At 36.1% G+C, this 19,524-nt stretch overlaps 1 protein-coding gene across 1 annotated transcript in view; it reads right to left on the bottom strand.

Annotated features, from left to right (window-relative positions):
• Nucleotides 1–19,524, bottom strand: part of LOC141290523 (PR domain zinc finger protein 5-like) — a 51,977-nt gene that overhangs the window by 15,094 nt on the left and 17,359 nt on the right. Inside the window, exons 4-8 of the mRNA XM_073822650.1 lie at nucleotides 13,897–14,071; nucleotides 8,609–8,786; nucleotides 8,420–8,515; nucleotides 8,194–8,315; nucleotides 1,460–1,539 (exon numbers count right to left, since the gene is read on the bottom strand). Of these exons, the coding sequence (XP_073678751.1) occupies nucleotides 1,460–1,539; nucleotides 8,194–8,315; nucleotides 8,420–8,515; nucleotides 8,609–8,786; nucleotides 13,897–14,071 (651 nt within the window). The remainder of the gene's footprint in view (nucleotides 1–1,459; nucleotides 1,540–8,193; nucleotides 8,316–8,419; nucleotides 8,516–8,608; nucleotides 8,787–13,896; nucleotides 14,072–19,524) is intronic.

Consider the following 19,524-nt stretch of genomic DNA (forward strand, 5'->3'; position numbering starts at 1 on the left):
ATTCTGACACTATAATATGCAATTGTGACTATATCTCACAACTGACTTTATAACATTCAACTGTGACTTTATAACATGCAACTGCAACTGTATAACACGCAATTCCGACTTTATAAAATGCAAGTGTGAAGTTCTAACTCACAATTGTGACTATAACACACAGCTGTGACTTTATAACACACAATTGTGACTTTATAAAACGCAGTTGTGACTCTAACACAGTTGTGACTTTATATCTCTCAACTGTGACTTTATAACACACAGTTGCAACTCTATAACACACAATTGTGACTTTATATCTCACAATTGTGACTTTATAAAACGCAGTTGTGACTGTAACGCAGTTGTGACTTTATAAAACGCAGTTGTGACTGTAACGCAGTTGTGACTTTATATCTCACAACTGTGACTTTATAACACACAGTAGTGACTATATCTCACAATTGTTACTTATAACATGCAATTTTGAGTTTATACCAAGCAAGTCTGACTTTATAACACACTTTTGTGCCTTTACATCTTACAATTATGACTTTATAACACACAGTTGTGACTTTATAAAAAGCAATTCTGGCTTTATAATACACAATTGTGACTTAATAAAACGCAACTGTGACTTTATATCTTACAATTGTGACTTTAAAACACAATTCTAAATTTAAAACATGCAACAAAACTTTATAACTCACATTTTTGACTTCATAACTCACAATTGTAAGTTTAGGTCTTGCAAAAAAAATTGGAATTGCAAATTTATATCATGCAATTCTAGAAAAAAAAAATCAGAATTGTGAGATGTAATTTGCAATTGCAAGAAAAGTGGTCAAAAAAAGTCACTTATTTTTATTTACTGTGTTGGAAACAGGTTTCCATATATATCCAAAATTACTCATATTCTGTTTTTTTTTTTTTTGTTTGTTTGTTTTTTTGTTCTTGGAGAAGTTCTTAAAGGTAAGTTTAATCTTTAATACAGATTTATAACTGTGTTTAATTCACAAATGCAGCAGTATTTGCCTGTCACAATCAGCAGGCCGTAAAACTCATTTTGCAATTTATAAGCAGATTCAAGCATCTGGATCCCAGTGGTGAATTATAGGATGCTCTACGGTCCTAGTAAAGTACGTCAGATTGTAATCGTCTGCTACATACTTCTCAACCACGCACTCAGATCCAGTTTGCAAGATGGAGAACTGCGTGGTGCAAATTGTGTTTAGTGCTAGATTTTTGATCATGTTCATTCCATTACCTGATTTGCATAATAAATTTAGTGCTAAAAAAAAGTATGGAGCACTGCAAGCACTGAGGGTGCCATTTGAGACAGGGCCAGAGAAAGGACAGACGGATAGATGCCGTGACAGAGGAGAAAGATTAAAGCCAAAATAGACGAGCAAAAGGTAAGAAATAAGAAGAGATGGACTGGATGAACGATAAGAGGAGATTTATGGAGGGATGATCTGACCTTGCGGTGCTCCTGCAGGTTGAGTGAGGATGAGCACTTCTTATTACAGATGGTGCATACCAACTTCCTGCGAGCACTCCCTACACACACACACACACACACATATCATACATCACATGAGCAGCAGGACACATCCTGATGGCATGAGGAGCTGCTAATGGAGACACTGCATCAGTTCCAAATAAACATCAGGAAGTCCTTACATAAATCAGTTCCTAGTTCAGCATGAAGTACAACACCAAGACGAAAACAGCTATATTTAACAGGGGTGAAAGGTCAGCTAATACGTATTTCCTGTAGAAAAGGAAGTAGACACAAGATCCATCAATAACTGGTAGCACTAGTATTTTTAAAGGCTTTAAAAGGTCATTTTCTACACTTTGTAGCATTTTATTCTGTAATAAATTCACTGTAATGTTAGTCAAGGGTTTCTTGCAGTAAAATCAGTCAGAATTGAGTGTTTTTAAACTGACTCTGAATATGTAAATTACCTCTCTAGAGATATAGGCATACTGGCATATTTTCGAAACTTAAAGGAACAGTTCACCCAAAAACGAAAACTCTGTCATCATTTATTCAGCCTCATGTATCATGTTATATCTCACAACTCTGACTTATACCACACAACTGTGAGTTTATAATATGCAATTGTGACTTTATATTATCGCAATTAAGACTTTATATCGTGCAATTGTGACTTTAAAAACACAACTGTGACTATTTCTCAAAACTGACTTTATAACACAAAACTGTGACTTTATATCTTGCAATTGTGAGTTTATAACACCGAATTGTGACTATATCTTACAGCAGGGTTCCCCAAATCTTACCCTGGAGGTCCAATGCGCTGCAGAGTTTAGCTCCAACCCTGATCACACTCACCTACCTGTTATTCTCTAATGATCCTGAAGACCTTGATTAGCATGCTCAGGTGTGTTTGATTAGGGTAAGAGCTAAACTCTGCAGGAAAATGGATCTCGAGGTCCAGATTTGATGATCCCTGTCTTACAGTAACTTTATAACATGCAATTGTGACTTTATAACACGGAATTGAGACTATACCTCACAAGTGACTTTATAACATGCAGTTATGACTTTATATATTCTAATTGTGACTTTATAACAAGCAATTGTAACTTTATAACACGGAATTGTGACTATATCTCACAAGTTACTTTATAACAAGCAATTGTGACTTTATAACACGCAATTATGACTATATCTCACAATTGACCTTACATATTGCAATTGTGACTTTATAACATGCAATTGTGACTTTATAACACACAACTATGACTTTATAACACGCAATTGTGACTTTATAACACACAATTATGACTATATCTCACAAATGACCTTATATATTGCAATTGTGACTTTATAACATGCAATTGCGACTTTATAACACACAACTGTGACTTTATAACATGCAATTGTGACTTTATAACACGCAACTGTGACTTTATAACATGCAATTGTGACTTTATAACACGCAACTGTGACTTTATAACATGCAATTGTGACTTAATAACACGCAACTGTGACTTTATAACATGCAATTGTGACTTTATAACACACAACTGTGACTTTATAGCATGCAATTATGACTATATCTCACAAATGACCTTATATATTGCAATTGTGACTTTATAACATGCAATTGTGACTTTATAACACACAACTATGACTTTATAACACGCAATTGTGACTTTATAACACACAATTATGACTATATCTCACAAATGACCTTATATATTGCAATTGTGACTTTATAACATGCAATTGCGACTTTATAACACACAACTGTGACTTTATAACATGCAATTGTGACTTTATAACACGCAACTGTGACTTTATAACATGCAATTGTGACTTTATAACACGCAACTGTGACTTTATAACATGCAATTGTGACTTTATAACACGCAACTGTGACTTTATAACATGCAATTGTGACTTTATAACACGCAACTGTGACTTTATAACATGCAATTGTGACTTAATAACACGCAACTGTGACTTTATAACATGCAATTGTGACTTTATAACACACAACTGTGACTTTATAGCATGCAATTATGACTATATCTCACAAATGACCTTATATATTGCAATTGTGACTTTATAACATGCAATTGTGACTTTATAACACACAACTATGACTTTATAACACGCAATTGTGACTTTATAACACACAATTATGACTATATCTCACAAATGACCTTATATATTGCAATTGTGACTTTATAACATGCAATTGCGACTTTATAACACACAACTGTGACTTTATAACATGCAATTGTGACTTTATAACACGCAACTGTGACTTTATAACATGCAATTGTGACTTTATAACACGCAACTGTGACTTTATAACATGCAATTGTGACTTAATAACATGCAACTGTGACTTTATAACATGCAATTGTGACTTTATAACACACAACTGTGACTTTATAGCATGCAATTATGACTATATCTCACAAATGACCTTATATATTGCAATTGTGACTTTATAACATGCAATTGTGACTTTATAACACGCAATTATGACTATATCTCACAATTGACCTTACATATTGCAATTGTGACTTTATAACATGCAATTGTGACTTTATAACACAAAACTGTGACTTTATAACACGCAATTGTGACTTTATAACACGCAATTATGACTATATCTCACAAATGACCTTATATATTGCAATTGCGACTTTATAACACACAACTGTGACTTTATAACATGCAATTGTGACTTTATAACACGCAACTGTGACTTTATAACATGCAATTGTGACTTTATAACACACAACTGTGACTTTATAGCATGCAATTATGACTATATCTCACAAATGACCTTATATATTGCAATTGTGACTTTATAACATGCAATTGTGACTTTATAACACGCAACTGTGACTTTATAACATGCAATTGTGACTTTATAACACGCAACTGTGACTTTATAACACGCAACTTTGACTTTATAACACGCAATTGTGACTTTATAACACGCAATTGTGACTTTATAACACGCAATTGTGACTTTATAACACGCAACTGTGACTTTATAACATGCAATTGTGACTTTATAACACGCAACTGTGACTTTATAACATGCAATTGTGACTTTATAACACGCAACTGTGACTTTATAACATGCAATTGTGACTTTATAACACACAACTGTGACTTTATAGCATGCACTTATGACTATATCTCACAAATGACCTTATATATTGCAATTGTGACTTTATAACATGCAATTGTGACTTTATAACATGCAATTGTGACTTTATAACACGCAACTGTGACTTTATAACATGCAATTGTGACTTTATAACACGCAACTGTGACTTTATAACACGCAACTTTGACTTTATAACACGCAATTGTGACTTTATAACACGCAACTGTGACTTTATAACACGCAACTGTGACTTTATAACACGCAACTGTGACTTTATAACACGCAACTGTGACTTTATAACATGCAATTGTGACTTTATAACACGCAACTGTGACTTTATAACACGCAATTGTGACTTTATAACACGCAACTGTGACTTTATAACACGCAACTGTGACTTTATAACACGCAATTGTGACTTTATAACACGCAACTGTGACTTTATAACATGCAATTGTGACTTTATAACATGCTATTGTGACTTTATAACACGCAACTGTGACTTTATAACATGCAATTGTGACTTTACAACACGCAATTGTGACTTTATAACACACAACTGTGACTTTATAACACGCAACTGTGACTTTATAACACTCAACTGTGACTTTATAACACGCAACTGTGACTTTATAACACGCAATTGTGACTTTATAACACGCAATTGTGACTTTATAACACGCAGTTGTGACTTTATAACATGCAATTGTGACTTTATAACACGCAACTGTGACTTTATAACATGCAATTGTGACTTTATAACACGCAATTGTGACTTTATAACATGCAATTATGACTATATCTCAAAGATGACCTTATATATTGCAATTGTTACTTTATAAAATGCAATTGTGACTTTATAACACACAACTGTGACTTTATAGCACGCAATTATGACTATATCTCACAAATGACCTTATATATTGCAATTGTGACTTTATAACATGCAATTGTGACTTTATAACACACAACTGTGACTTTATAACACGCAATTGTGACTTTATAACAAGAAACTGTGACTTTATAACATGCAATTGTGACTTTATAACATGCAACTGTGACTTTATAACACGCAAATGTGACTTTATAACACGCAATTATGACTATATCTCAAAGATGACCTTATATATTGCAATTGTTACTTTATAAAATGCAATTGTGACTTTATAACACACAACTGTGACTTTATAGCACGCAATTATGACTATATCTCAAAGATGACCTTATATATTGCAATTGTTACTTTATAAAATGCAATTGTGACTTTATAACACGCAATTGTGACTTTATAACACGCAATTATGACTATATCTCAAAGATGACCTTATATATTGCAATTGTTACTTTATAAAATGCAATTGTGACTTTATAACACACAACTGTGACTTTATAGCACGCAATTATGACTATATCTCACAAATGACCTTATATATTGCAATTGTGACTTTATAACATGCAATTGTGACTTTATAACACACAACTGTGACTTTATAACATGCAACTGTGACTTTATAACACGCAAATGTGACTTTATAACACGCAATTATGACTATATCTCAAAGATGACCTTATATATTGCAATTGTTACTTTATAAAATGCAATTGTGACTTTATAACACACAACTGTGACTTTATAGCACGCAATTATGACTATATCTCAAAGATGACCTTATATATTGCAATTGTTACTTTATAAAATGCAATTGTGACTTTATAACACACAACTGTGACTTTATAGCACGCAATTATGACTATATCTCACAAATGACCTTATATATTGCAATTGTGACTTTATAACATGCAATTGTGACTTTATAACACACAACTGTGACTTTATAACACGCAATTGTGACTTTATAACAAGAAACTGTGACTTTATAACATGCAATTGTGACTTTATAACATGCAACTGTGACTTTATAACACGCAAATGTGACTTTATAACACGCAATTATGACTATATCTCAAAGATGACCTTATATATTGCAATTGTTACTTTATAAAATGCAATTGTGACTTTATAACACACAACTGTGACTTTATAGCACGCAATTATGACTACTATATCTCACAAATGACCTTATATATTGCAATTGTGACTTTATAACATGCAATTGTGACTTTATAACACGCAATTATGACTATATCTCAAAGATGACCTTATATATTGCAATTGTTACTTTATAAAATGCAATTGTGACTTTATAACACACAACTGTGACTTTATAGCACGCAATTATGACTATATCTCACAAATGACCTTATATATTGCAATTGTGACTTTATAACATGCAATTGTGACTTTATAACACGCAACTGTGACTTTATAACACGCAAATGTGACTTTATAACACGCAACTGTGACTTTATAACATGCAATTGTGACTTTATAACACACAACTGTGACTTTATAACACGCAACTGTGACTTTATAACATGCAATTGTGACTTTATAACACGCAACTGTGACTTTATAACACGCAAATGTGACTTTATAACACGCAACTGTGACTTTATAACATGCAATTGTGACTTTATAACACACAACTGTGACTTTATAACACGCAACTGTGACTTTATAACACGTAATTGTGACTTTATATCTTACAATTGTGACTTTATAACATTCAAGTGTGACTTTAAACACGCAATTGTGACTATATCTCAAAATGTACTTTATAACACACAATTGTGACTTCATAACACCGAATTGTGACTTTATCTCACACCAAGTTTCTAATTCCCATTGGCTTTTTGGAGAGAAAAAGACAAAAATTTTATTTTTGGGTGACCTATAGCTTTAACAGATATATACTGATATATACTGATCAACACGAAATGAGTGCATTTTGCCGCACAAAGATAAATGTGACCTTAGTTTTCTGAAAACTTAACACTATCTCGCCCCTCAGCATGTTTGAGGAACCAATTCAGAGTCTATATTTACAGCCCTGAAAGCACATAACGAAACCGTGAAAAAGAGTTGTGGTTAGACTAGGGAGAGAGATTTGTGTTGTAATGTTTACATCTGCACAGTACATCAAACCTTTATTTCAAAACAGCAAAATCCTGTTTTCATGTCCACTTTAAAGACTCTATTTATAGCAAAACATACAACAATCATTAATGTAGCTGTAAGCACTTCCACAAGCGCTCAGTTAATCGTTTAGCTTACTGTTTGGGTTCATTTGCAAATGACTGATTCACTTGCATGTGGCTAAACTGTCCAATTATAATTACCGACAATAACACTGAAAACATTCTGATACGCGCTTTCATCAGCCGATTAGGAGTCTTTGACTAATTTTCTCAGATGTCTGCGCTTCTGGCAGAGAGACAGACGCGCTGAGAGTCTGCTGAAAAGATGAGTGTAGAGAGGGAGGGAGCGCTTAGCATTTATCTGACAGACAGAGGGGATGAAGAGCGGATCAGAAATGAAGAGATTAATGAAGATGTTAAACAGCCGCTGATTAGACTCTCATTACAGACGGGTATTTCACACACGCCTCAGTCTCTCTCTCACATGTGTGTGCGTGTGACCAACCTGTGTGGACGTTGCCTTTGTGTTTCTTTAGAGCGTCTTTACTCCTGAATCTTTTCCCACAGCTCTCAACCTTACAGATGAACCGACCATCTCCTTTACACACCTCTTTATGCTGCTCAAAACTGCACACACACACACTCAGTTTTAGCTTAAAATCAATATGCTCTCTTCTGTAATGTGGCATGTTTCCAAGTTAAACAAGATATTAAAGGGAGGACTGATGTACCTGGACTCTGAACAGAAGGTGCTGTGACACAAGACACACTGATGAGCTTTTGAAGGATCTCCTGATGAAGCGGAGCTCTCTGTACAGTGAAGAACACTGCAAATCAACAGGACATCAGCATTAATACATAAGGCACTTACAAGCTGTATACTGTGAGTGTGTGTCTATGTGTGTGTGTGTTTGACTGACTGGCGCTGCAGGGCCTGTTTGACAGGAAACTCTTTTCCGCAAGAGCGACATTTGAACTCTTTGTCCTCTGTACTTCCTCTCTGATGAAGACTCTGAAGATGTTCAGCTAATACTTCTTCACTGGGAAAGCTGCTCTCGCACAGCAGACACGGGTAATCTTCCTTCTTAATCACCAGCTCTACACAAACACACACACATACATGTACTTTATGAATCAGTGCTTCACTGATTTGCATTAGCTGATATAATGCTGCCATATTTATCATACAACATAATGCAACTAAAAGATTTTGAACAGTAAGATTTTGAATGTTTTTTTTTTTAAGAAGTCTCTTCTGCTTACCAAGCCTGCATTTATTTGATCCAAAGTACAGCAAAATATTTGAAATATTTGTACTATTTAAATAGCTGACTTCTATTCGAATATATTTTTAAATATATTTTATTCCTGTGATTTCAAAGCTGAATTTTTAGCATTACTACTTGTCACGATGTAGGCAGGAACACACGAACAACGACGTAGTAAAAGACGAATATTTAATAAATCCAACGGAATACAAGCAGACACAGGAACAGCAGGGTAAGACATCCATATAACATCAAAGACCGACAAGAATACAGGGGAAACACACACCTTATATACAAACAGACTAATTACACAGACAGGTGCAGACAATGACGGAGAAACCAAAACACTCAGAACAGCGGGGAAAATGGGAAAAACCAAACAAGAAAGTCCGGGGGTGTGACATTACCTCCCCCTCCCGGAAGGCACGTCCTCGTGCCGACAAACAGACAAAGGAAACAGAACAAAGTCTTTGGAGGGGGCTTAGGTGGAGGACGGAATCCCGGGAGGAGGGCACAAGATGGAGTCCAGGGTGGTGACGGAGGGAGGAGCCAAGGATGTGACAGGAATGGGCTGGAGCAGGAGGAGCCAGGTGGGACCCAGAACGCAGCCAAGATGTATTCCCACGGTGGAGCCGATGGAGGGAGGAGCCATGGTGGAGGAAGGGCTGTCGACTCCAAGGGGCCGACCGACGGAGGCGGAGCAGGTGGTGGGAGAGCCCGAGGCGGAGACGGAAAGCCGATGATCTTGGGTGACACCGCGGATCCGGAGGGCCAAGGCGGAACCCAAGGCTCTGGCGACCAAGGCGGAGATGGAGATCCGGAGATCCGCGGCGGAGCCGGAGCGACAGAGGACCGAGGCTGTGCCCGCGGGAGGGAGGAGGTCCACAGAGCCGGTGGGACGGCGCGACGAGGCACAGCCGGAGGAGTAGAGTCCAGAGGCGAAGGTGGGGCGACGACTGACCAGGGCGGAGCCGGAGGGACGATGGTGCCCGGTGGAGCTGGTGGATCGCCGGGCGACGGCGGAGACGAGGGAGCAGAGAGCCGGGGTGGAGCCGCAGGGTCGGAGGGCCGAGGCGGAGTCCAGGACTCTGAGGCTGGAGGCGATGGTGAGGGATCCTCCAGCCATGACACCGATGGAGACTGGCAGACCCGCGGCGAACCCACCGCACAGATGGTGGGCTGAGGGTGAGCAAGGGGACAGACAGCAGACAACGGGGATTCAGGTAGGCTGGGCGGAACCAGCGGAGATTCAGGACTAGGCAGAAGAGGGAGGGTGGGTGGGAAATCCAGGCAGATAGGTATTTCCATGACACAGTCAATAACATCCCCATAATCTTGTTCCAGCTCACCCTCAGTGACAGTGCAGTGGGCGGGGCTCTCTACCGCCCTCTCTTGCTCCACGATGCACTCCACCGTCGCAGATGTAATAGTCGGCTCACGCACCTGATCAGCAGTTTTGCCCCCGTCGGCACTCCATACTGCTGTCGCTCCGGGCTCGGGCTTTCCGTCTCAGAACGAAAAACAAAACGGGGTGGAATACGCAAAAAAAAAAAACTGTTTAGGTCGGTCTTTCTGTCACGATGTAGGCAGGAACACATGAACAACGACGTAGTAAAAGACGAATATTTAATAAATCCAACGGAATACAAGCAGACACAGGAACAGCAGGGTAAGACATAACATCAAAGACCGACAAGAATACAGGGGAAACACACACCTTATATACAAACAGACTAATTAAACAGACAGGTGCAGACAATGACGGAGAAACCAAAACACTCAGAACAGCGGGGAAAATGGGAAAAACCAAACAAGAAAGTCCGGGGGTGTGACACTACTCCAGTCACACGATCCTATAGAAATCATTCTAATATTCTTGATTTGCTGCTCAAAAAAAATTTATTATTATTATTATTATTATTATTATTATTATTATTATGTTGAAAACAGCTAAGTAGATTTTTTTCAGGATTCTTTGATGAATAGAAAGTTCAGAAGAACAGCATTTATGTGAAATACACTGCAAAAAATGCTTTTCCTATTTAGATTGTTTGTCTTGTTTCCAGCCAAAATATCAGAAAAATTCTTACATCAGGAAGGATTTTCTAGACAAGTAAAAATTATTTATTATTCTTGTTTTCAGAAAAAGCTAGTCAAAATTAAGTGTGTTTTTGCTTGAAACAAGCAAAATAATCTGCCAATGGGGTAAGCAAAAAAAGTCTTATTTCCCCATTGGCAGATTATTTTGCTTGTTCTAAGCAAAAACTTAATTTTGACTTGTTTTTTTCTGAAAACAAGAAAATCATTTTTACTTGTCTAGAAAATCTTGTCTAATTGTCTAGAAACCTTCTGGTTTTAAAGGTGCCATAGAATGAAAAACTGTATTTACCTTGGCATAGTTAAATAATAACAGTTCAGTACATGGACATGACATACCATGAGTCTCAAACACCATCGTTTCCTCCTTCTTATATAATTCTGATGTTTGCAAAAGACCACTGAAACATAGATCAGTTCCAACATAACACCAACTATTACGCAATAGTCCCGATCGTTAATGGTTACGCCCCCAACATTTGCATCGCCCAATCATCAGTAACTTCAGTACATCATAAAATAAGGCGAGTCGCACAGTTAGCTTAATGCTAGCGATAGCCTGTTACATTGCAGTACATAAGATTTCACTTACCACATAAAAAGAGAGATGACTGCGTTGATGATGGCCAATGATTTACAGATCCTGAGCATCACTAACAAGCATCTAAACTTGTGTGGTAAGTACTTGTGTCGCTGCAGTATAACGTTACACAGAGCACGTGATCACAATAGTGAGAGTAAAATGTCGCGGATTCAAAAAGGCAGATTTAACAAACCGCATATTAAAAGCGGCTAGAGCTCCATAATTAAATATATACTTTCTCCATGTGCGAGCTATTGAGATGAACAGCTCTGTGAAACAGCCAATCAGAGCAGTGCTCATCATTAATATTCACGAACCTTCCAAATAAACAGACAAATCCTAGGGTTGTAAATGGACTGTTTCTGTAAACCGTTTCTGGAGATTTTTTGCCCTTTCCTATGCCATATACCTTCTATGTAGATATCAGAGAACAATTTAAAATATTGTTTCAATGCATTCTATGGCACCTTTAAGAATTTTGAGATTTTTTGACTGGAAACAGGACAAAATATCTAAGTGAGAAAAGCATTGCAGTGTAGAAATCTTATGTAACAATATACATGTCTTTACTACATTTGATCAATTTAAAGCATCCTTGCTAAATAAAAGTATTAATTTCTATAATTACATTTTAAAATATATTCAAATAGAAAATAGTCTTTTGAATAGTAAAAATGTTTCAAAATTGAACTGTTTGGGTCAAGCTTTGGGTCAAATAAATGCAGGCTTGGTGAGCAAAAGAGAAAAAAAAACTAAAAAATCTTACTGTTCAAACACTATTGAGTGGTAGTGTAAATCATCTCATTCGAATCAGGAGAGAAATATGCACAAAACAAGCACTGTTTATAAGTAAAAACAGTCTAAAACAGCTCTAAACAAAGGTGAATTTTGACAACAAGACAACAGGAGATGAACTTTTTCACTGGAGGAAGCGTTATTATTTTTGGCCAGAAGTGATGGTTTCAAGTTTGAAACATCTTAATGATGGATTTGTTTCTTACAAACACACAGGTTTTTGCTTCTTAAGATGTGAATTGATGGACTGGAGTAGTGCGGATTAATTGTAGATTATTGTGATGTTTTTTTTATCAGCTGTTTGGAATCTCAATCCGACGGCACCCATTCACTGCAGAGGATCTATTGGTGAGCAAGTGGGGTGCTACGTTTATCCATATCTGATGAAGAAACAATTCTTCAACTCTCAAAGGGGAGTACATTTTCAGCAAATTGTCATTTCTGGGTGAACGATTCCTTTTTATAACCAATATGCAGAAACAGTTTTTAATTATTGTTTAATTGCTGCATTTTTGACATAGTCACGATTTTGTGACCATTAGACTACAATAAAAACACTGAGAACTTTGCATTTATTCATAACAGTTATCGTTACTAATGTTGTTGTTCATACAGTTAAGGTCAAAAGTTTACATCCCCCTTTCGGAATCTGCAAAATGTTAATTATTTTACCAAAATAAGAGGGACTGTACAAATTGCATGTTATTTTGATTTAGTACTGACCTGAATAAGATATTTCACATAAAAGATGTTTACATATAGTCCACAAGAGAGAGAACCCCGTTCAAAATTTTATATCAAAATAAGAAAAATGTACACATTTCCATTCTGTTCAAAAGTTTTCACCCCCGACTCTTAATGCCTAGTTTTTCCTTCTGGAGCATCAGTGAGTGTTTGAACCTTCTGTAATAGTTGCATATGAGTCCCTCAGTTGTCCTCAGTGTGAAAAGATGGATCTCAAAATCATACAGTCATTGTTGGAAAGGGTTCAAATACACAAAAATGCTGGAAATCAAAGAATTTGTGGAACCTAAAGGATTTTTCTGAAGAACAGCAGACAGTTTAACTGTTCAGGACAAACAAGGGACTAATGAACAACTATCACTAAACAAAAAACACAGCTGTGGATCATTCAGGTAACAACACAGTATTAAGAATCAAGGGGATGTAAACTTTTGAACAGGTTCATTTTTTATAAATTCAACTATTATTTTCTCTTGTGGACTATTATGTAAACATCTTTTATGTGAAATATCTTATTTAGGTCAGTACTAAATAAATAATAACATGCTTTTTGTATGATCCCTCTTATTTTGGTAAAATAATTTACATTCTGCAGATTAAAAGGGGGATGCAAACTTTTGATCTTATGACAAATGTTTGTGCTCTAGATGGTTATCTGTAGACCCAAAAATGCATTTCTCTGTAAATTGTTCATAAAAACATTCATTTTTAATGCAAATACCTGTTTCTGCACTGAGGTGTTTGCTGTCTTTACTGTTCCCATCTTCATCTTTGATGTCCTGGTCTTCCTCCAGGTCCTCCTCTTCCTCCTCCATATCACTGTCCAGGTAGCCAATCAGAAGCTCTGTATCTGTCTCGATGTCATCAACAGCCAGATAGAAGATATTCTCTCCATCCTGTTTAAAGAAACAGCATCAACTACTTCATTCACATTCAACTGATCAAAAGTGACAGCAAAGACTTTGTTAGAAGAGATTTATGTTTCAGAAAATACTATTCTTTTACGCTTTCTATTTACCACAGAATCCTGCAAAAAGAAATAACGAGGTATACATGTTATTAACTTGAGTTAAAGCAGTCAGTAGATACTAGTAGAATACTGCATGTGTGTGTGTCTTTTTAAGCACATAAACTGAATTAGACATTGAAAAGCAAAGATCCAGGCGTCGTCTGACACTGAACAGACAACACGACTGAGATCTGCTGGGAGCCGCAATCAAACGTTCACACGAAGGGAAGCGTAAGATCAGCAGCGCTTCCTGATTAAGGTCAAAGGCCAAACACTCAAACCCCTGTTTAATGGCTTTATCAGACCTTCATTTCCTTAAAGGTCACGCTGAAATAAGCTCAAATGATGTACATTATGTCAAAAACATAGTCACAGATTTATCCACAGGGAGACGGTGAGAGGAGTGTCATGCGTGATGAAACACAGACTCTCCTCTCATGATTCTGCTGTAATGGCCATCAGATCACCAACATCTCTAACTCACCAGAGACACATTCACACACACTGCAATGATTGAGCAAATGAGTCTGCATCCAGCCATGTGAAAAACAATAATGATAAAATAAATAAAATCAAATCAAATGTACAATTAAACGTTGTCAAGACAAACTTTAATTTGGCTTGAAAAAGCCTGATCAGAGAAAGTGTGAAAAAGTTTAAAAGTTTTTTGTTTTTGAGTAAAAAATGTAAACAGTTTTAAAATGTTTTAAAGGTTTTAGAACTTTTACGGTTTTCAGTCAAAAAAGATTGAAGTTTAAAGTAGTTTTAAAGCTTAAAGCTTGAATATTTTTTAAGCCAATATAGTCTGTCAGATGGATGGATAGATAAATGGAAAGATAGCATGTTGCTAACTTATTTAGCATGTTACTAGCATGATAAGCAAGTTACTAGCATGTTGCTAGCATCTTTTAACATGATTATCACTTTTCTAGCATGATTTGCATGTTTGTAACATGGTTAACATGTCAATAGCATGTTGCTAGTATGTTGATAGCATGTTGTTAACATCATTAACATATTGCTAGCATGTTGCTAGCATGTTACTAGTATGTAGCTAGCATGATTAACAAGTTACTAGCATGTTTCTAGCATGATTTGGATGTTTCTAGCATGTTTGTAACATGATTAACATGTCAACAGCATGTTTTAGCATGTTGCTAGCATTTTATCTAACTTATTTTGCATGTTACTAGCATGTAGCTAGCATGATTAACAAGTTACTAGCATGTTTCTAGCATGATTTGCATGTTTCTAGCATGTTTGTAACATGTTTAGCATGTTGCTAGCATTTTTCTAACTTATTTAGCATGTTACTAACATGTAGCTAGCATGATTAGCAAGGCACTAGCATGTTTCTAATACGATTAGCATGTTGTTAACATGTTTCTAACATGATTAGCATGTTACTAGCGTGTAACTAACACGATTAGAATGACACTAGCATGATGTTAGCATTACTAGCATAATTAACAAGTTACTAACCATATTCGCATGTTGTTAACATGTTTCTAGCCTAATTAGCATGTTGTTGGCATGTTTCTAGCATGGTTAGCATGTTGTTAGCAAGTTGATAATATGTTTCTAACCTAATCAACATGTTGTTAGCATGTTTCTAACATGATTAGCAAGTTATTGGCATGATTAGCATGTTGTTAGCCTGTTTCTAGTATGTTTCTAACATGATTAGCCTGTTACTAACATGATTAGCAAAGCCTTATTAGCATGTCATTAACATGATTCTAGTTGCTAGGCTTGGATAGATAGTTTTTTGTTTGTTTGTTTGTTTGTTTCTGGCTGTAATTTTTTTGTCAAGACAAACTTTAAGTTGGCTTGAAAAAGCCTGATCAAAAAAAAGATTGAAGTTTAAAGTAGTTTTAAAGCTTAAAGCTGTAATGTTTTGAAGCCAATATAGTCTGTCAGATGGATGGATCGATAAATGGAAAGATAGCATGTTTTAGCATGTTGCTAGCATGTTTCTAACTTATTTAACATGTTACTAGCATGTAGCTAGCATTTTTTAACTTGTTTAGAATGTTACCACCATGTAGCTAACGTGATTAGCATGTTTTTCACATGTTGTTAATATGTTTCTAACCTAATCAACATGTTGTTAGCATGTTTCTAACATGATTAGCCTGTTACTAGCATGATTAGAATATCGCTAGCATGATGTTAGATTAGTAGCCTGTTGTTAGCATGATTATCATGTTGCTAGCATGTTTCTAGCATGATTCTCATGTTTCTAGCATGTTTCTAACATGATTAGCCTGTTACTAGCATGATTAGAATATCGCTAGCATGATGTTAGATTAGTAGCCTGTTGTTAGCATGATTATCATGTTGCTAGCATGTTTCTAGCATGATTCTCATGTTTCTAGCATGTTTCTAACATGATTAGCCTGTTACTAGCATGATTAGAATATCGCTAGCATGATGTTAGATTAGTAGCCTGTTGTTAGCATGATTATCATGTTGCTGGCATGTTTCTAGCATGATTCTCATGTTTCTAGCATGTTTCTAACATGATTAGCCTGTTACTAGCATGATTAGAATATCGCTAGCATGATGTTAGATTAGTAGCCTGTTGTTAGCAATGATTATCATGTTGCTAACATGTTTCTAGCATGATTCTCATGTTTCTAGCATGTTTCTAACATGATTAGCCTGTTACTAGCATGATTAGAATGTCGCTAGCATGATGTTAGATTAGTAGCCTGTTGTTAGCATGATTATCATGTTGCTAGCATGTTTCTAGCATGATTCTCATGTTTCTAGCATGTTTCTAACATGATTAGCCTGTTACTAGCATGATTAGAATATCGCTAGCATGATGTTAGATTAGTAGCCTGTTGTTAGCAATGATTATCATGTTGCTAACATGTTTCTAGCATCATGTTTCTAGCATGTTTCTAACATGATTAGCCTGTTACTAGCATGATTAGAATATCGCTAGCATGATGTTAGATTAGTAGCCTGTTGTTAGCAATGATTATCATGTTGCTAACATGTTTCTAGCATGATTCTCATGTTTCTAGCATGTTTCTAACATGATTAGCCTGTTACTAGCATGATTAGAATGTCGCTAGCATGATGTTAGATTAGTAGCCTGTTGTTAGCATGATTATCATGTTGCTAGCATGTTTCTAGCATGATTCTCATGTTTCTAGCATGTTTCTAACATGATTAGCCTGTTACTAGCATGATTAGAATATCGCTAGCATGATGTTAGATTAGTAGCCTGTTGTTAGCAATGATTATCATGTTGCTAACATGTTTCTAGCATCATGTTTCTAGCATGTTTCTAACATGATTAGCCTGTTACTAGCATGATTAGAATATCGCTAGCATGATGTTAGATTAGTAGCCTGTTGTTAGCAAGATTATCATGTTGCTAGCATGTTTCTAACATGATTCTCATGTTTCTAGCATGATTTGCATGCTGTTAACATGTTTCTAGCATGTTTGTAACATGATTAACATGTCAATAGCATGTTGTTAGTATGTTAATAGCATGTTTCTAGCATGATTAGCAAGGCACTAGTATGTTTCTAACATGATTAGCATGCTGTTAACATGTTTCTAGCATGTTTATAACATGATTAGCATGTTACTAGTGTGTAGCTAGCATGATTAGAATGACACTAGCATGATGTTAGCATTACTAGCATAACTAACATTTAGTTAACAACTAGAATTGTCAACATGTTTCTAGCCTAATTAGCACGTTGTTGGTATGTTTCTAGCATGGTTAGCATGTTGTTAGCAAGTTGTTAACATGTTAATATGCTTCTAACCTAATCAGCATGTTGTTAGCATGTTTCTAACATGATTAGCAAGTTATTAGCAAGATTAGCATGTCGTTAGACTGTTTCTAGCATGTTTCTTACATGTTACTAGTATGATCGATCCTACCATTGTTTTTACAGTAAGGATCTGGCAACCGCCATTTTCTTTTTACAAAAAATGTAACAAATTTTTCTTACATTTTTAAAATTACTGAAATTAACTGCAATTGATAATTTGAATATTCTGAAATAATGTTAGGCATTTTACTCTTTTAGCTTCTGATAGAAGATTTTTATGCCAGTTTCCGTAAGGTAGAGAGTGTGTTAATGCAGTGTTTCTCAACTCCAGTCCTCGGGACCCACTGCTCTGCACATTTTGTATGTTTCTGAGTCTGACACACTCAGTTCAGTTCATGAATCTTTCTACTAATGAGCTGATGATCAAAATCAGGTGCCTTAAATGAGGAAGACATACAAAATGTGCAGAGCAGTGGGTCCCGAGGACTGGAGTTGAGAAACACTGTGTTAATGTATATGATAAACGTAATAAATCCGTGAACTAGATAAAACAAGCAATGCATTTAAAGTTGATGTTGGTGCTCATGTGAATGTATAAAGACATTTTTTAAACAAAAACAATTTTGATTAATATTTGTTGTAAGAATTTTTTAACAAAATAATCTTCCATAATGATCAGTTTAACCATTATCATGCAACCCTAGGAACATGTCTAACATGCAGAATCATGCTGCACAATTCTATTCTATTTTTGTTGTGATCAATTTTATAGTGAACCCTCCAGCAAGATGAGTTGTGAGACCATTCTGTAATCACAACATAATTCCCATAATTGCATCAGAATCATGATGTTTTTATTGTGATTAGGGCACTAGAGGTTGCCAGGTCACTATTGGTTGCAACTCAACTGCTGTATCCAACTCATGTGACCTCAAAAGTGCACGCCCAACAGTGTATGCCCACATGTGGGTGTGTGTGCGTATGCTTGTGTGTTATTGATCTAAGCCTCATTACACTTCTCTTATCTCCACACTCTTTGGTGTTTTCAGATCTCAGGCACTGCGAAAGCACATCAACACTGCCAGACATAACAAACAACTCACTCCATCTCATTCCTTCTGTTTCAAAACCTTATGCAAAGCTGCTGTCACACTCTGTACCAAAACCTAATGAGTGGCCTAAGTAGGGAGCACTTCAAGGTGCCATAGGTGTGCCCTTTAATAATTTTAAACTCATTTTAACAAAAATTTTAAGGCTGCAAATGCAGTGTGACAATCTTAGTGGAAACAAATGATCAGAAGTGAGAGAAATTGCACATTAAAGGAATAGTTATCTCAAAAATTGAAATTTGCTGTTAATATACTCACTCTCAGGACATCCAAGAGTTTGTTTCTTCATTAAATTTGCAGAAATGTAACTTTACATCACTTGCTCACCAATGGATCCTCTGAAGTGAATGGGTGCCGTCAGTATAAGAGTCCAAACAGCTGATAAAAACATCACAATAATCCACGCCACTCCAGTCCATCAATTAACA

The sequence above is a fragment of the Garra rufa genome, chromosome 18 (assembly GCF_049309525.1).
Source record: "Garra rufa chromosome 18, GarRuf1.0, whole genome shotgun sequence".
NCBI classification, from domain to species: domain Eukaryota; kingdom Metazoa; phylum Chordata; class Actinopteri; order Cypriniformes; family Cyprinidae; genus Garra; species Garra rufa.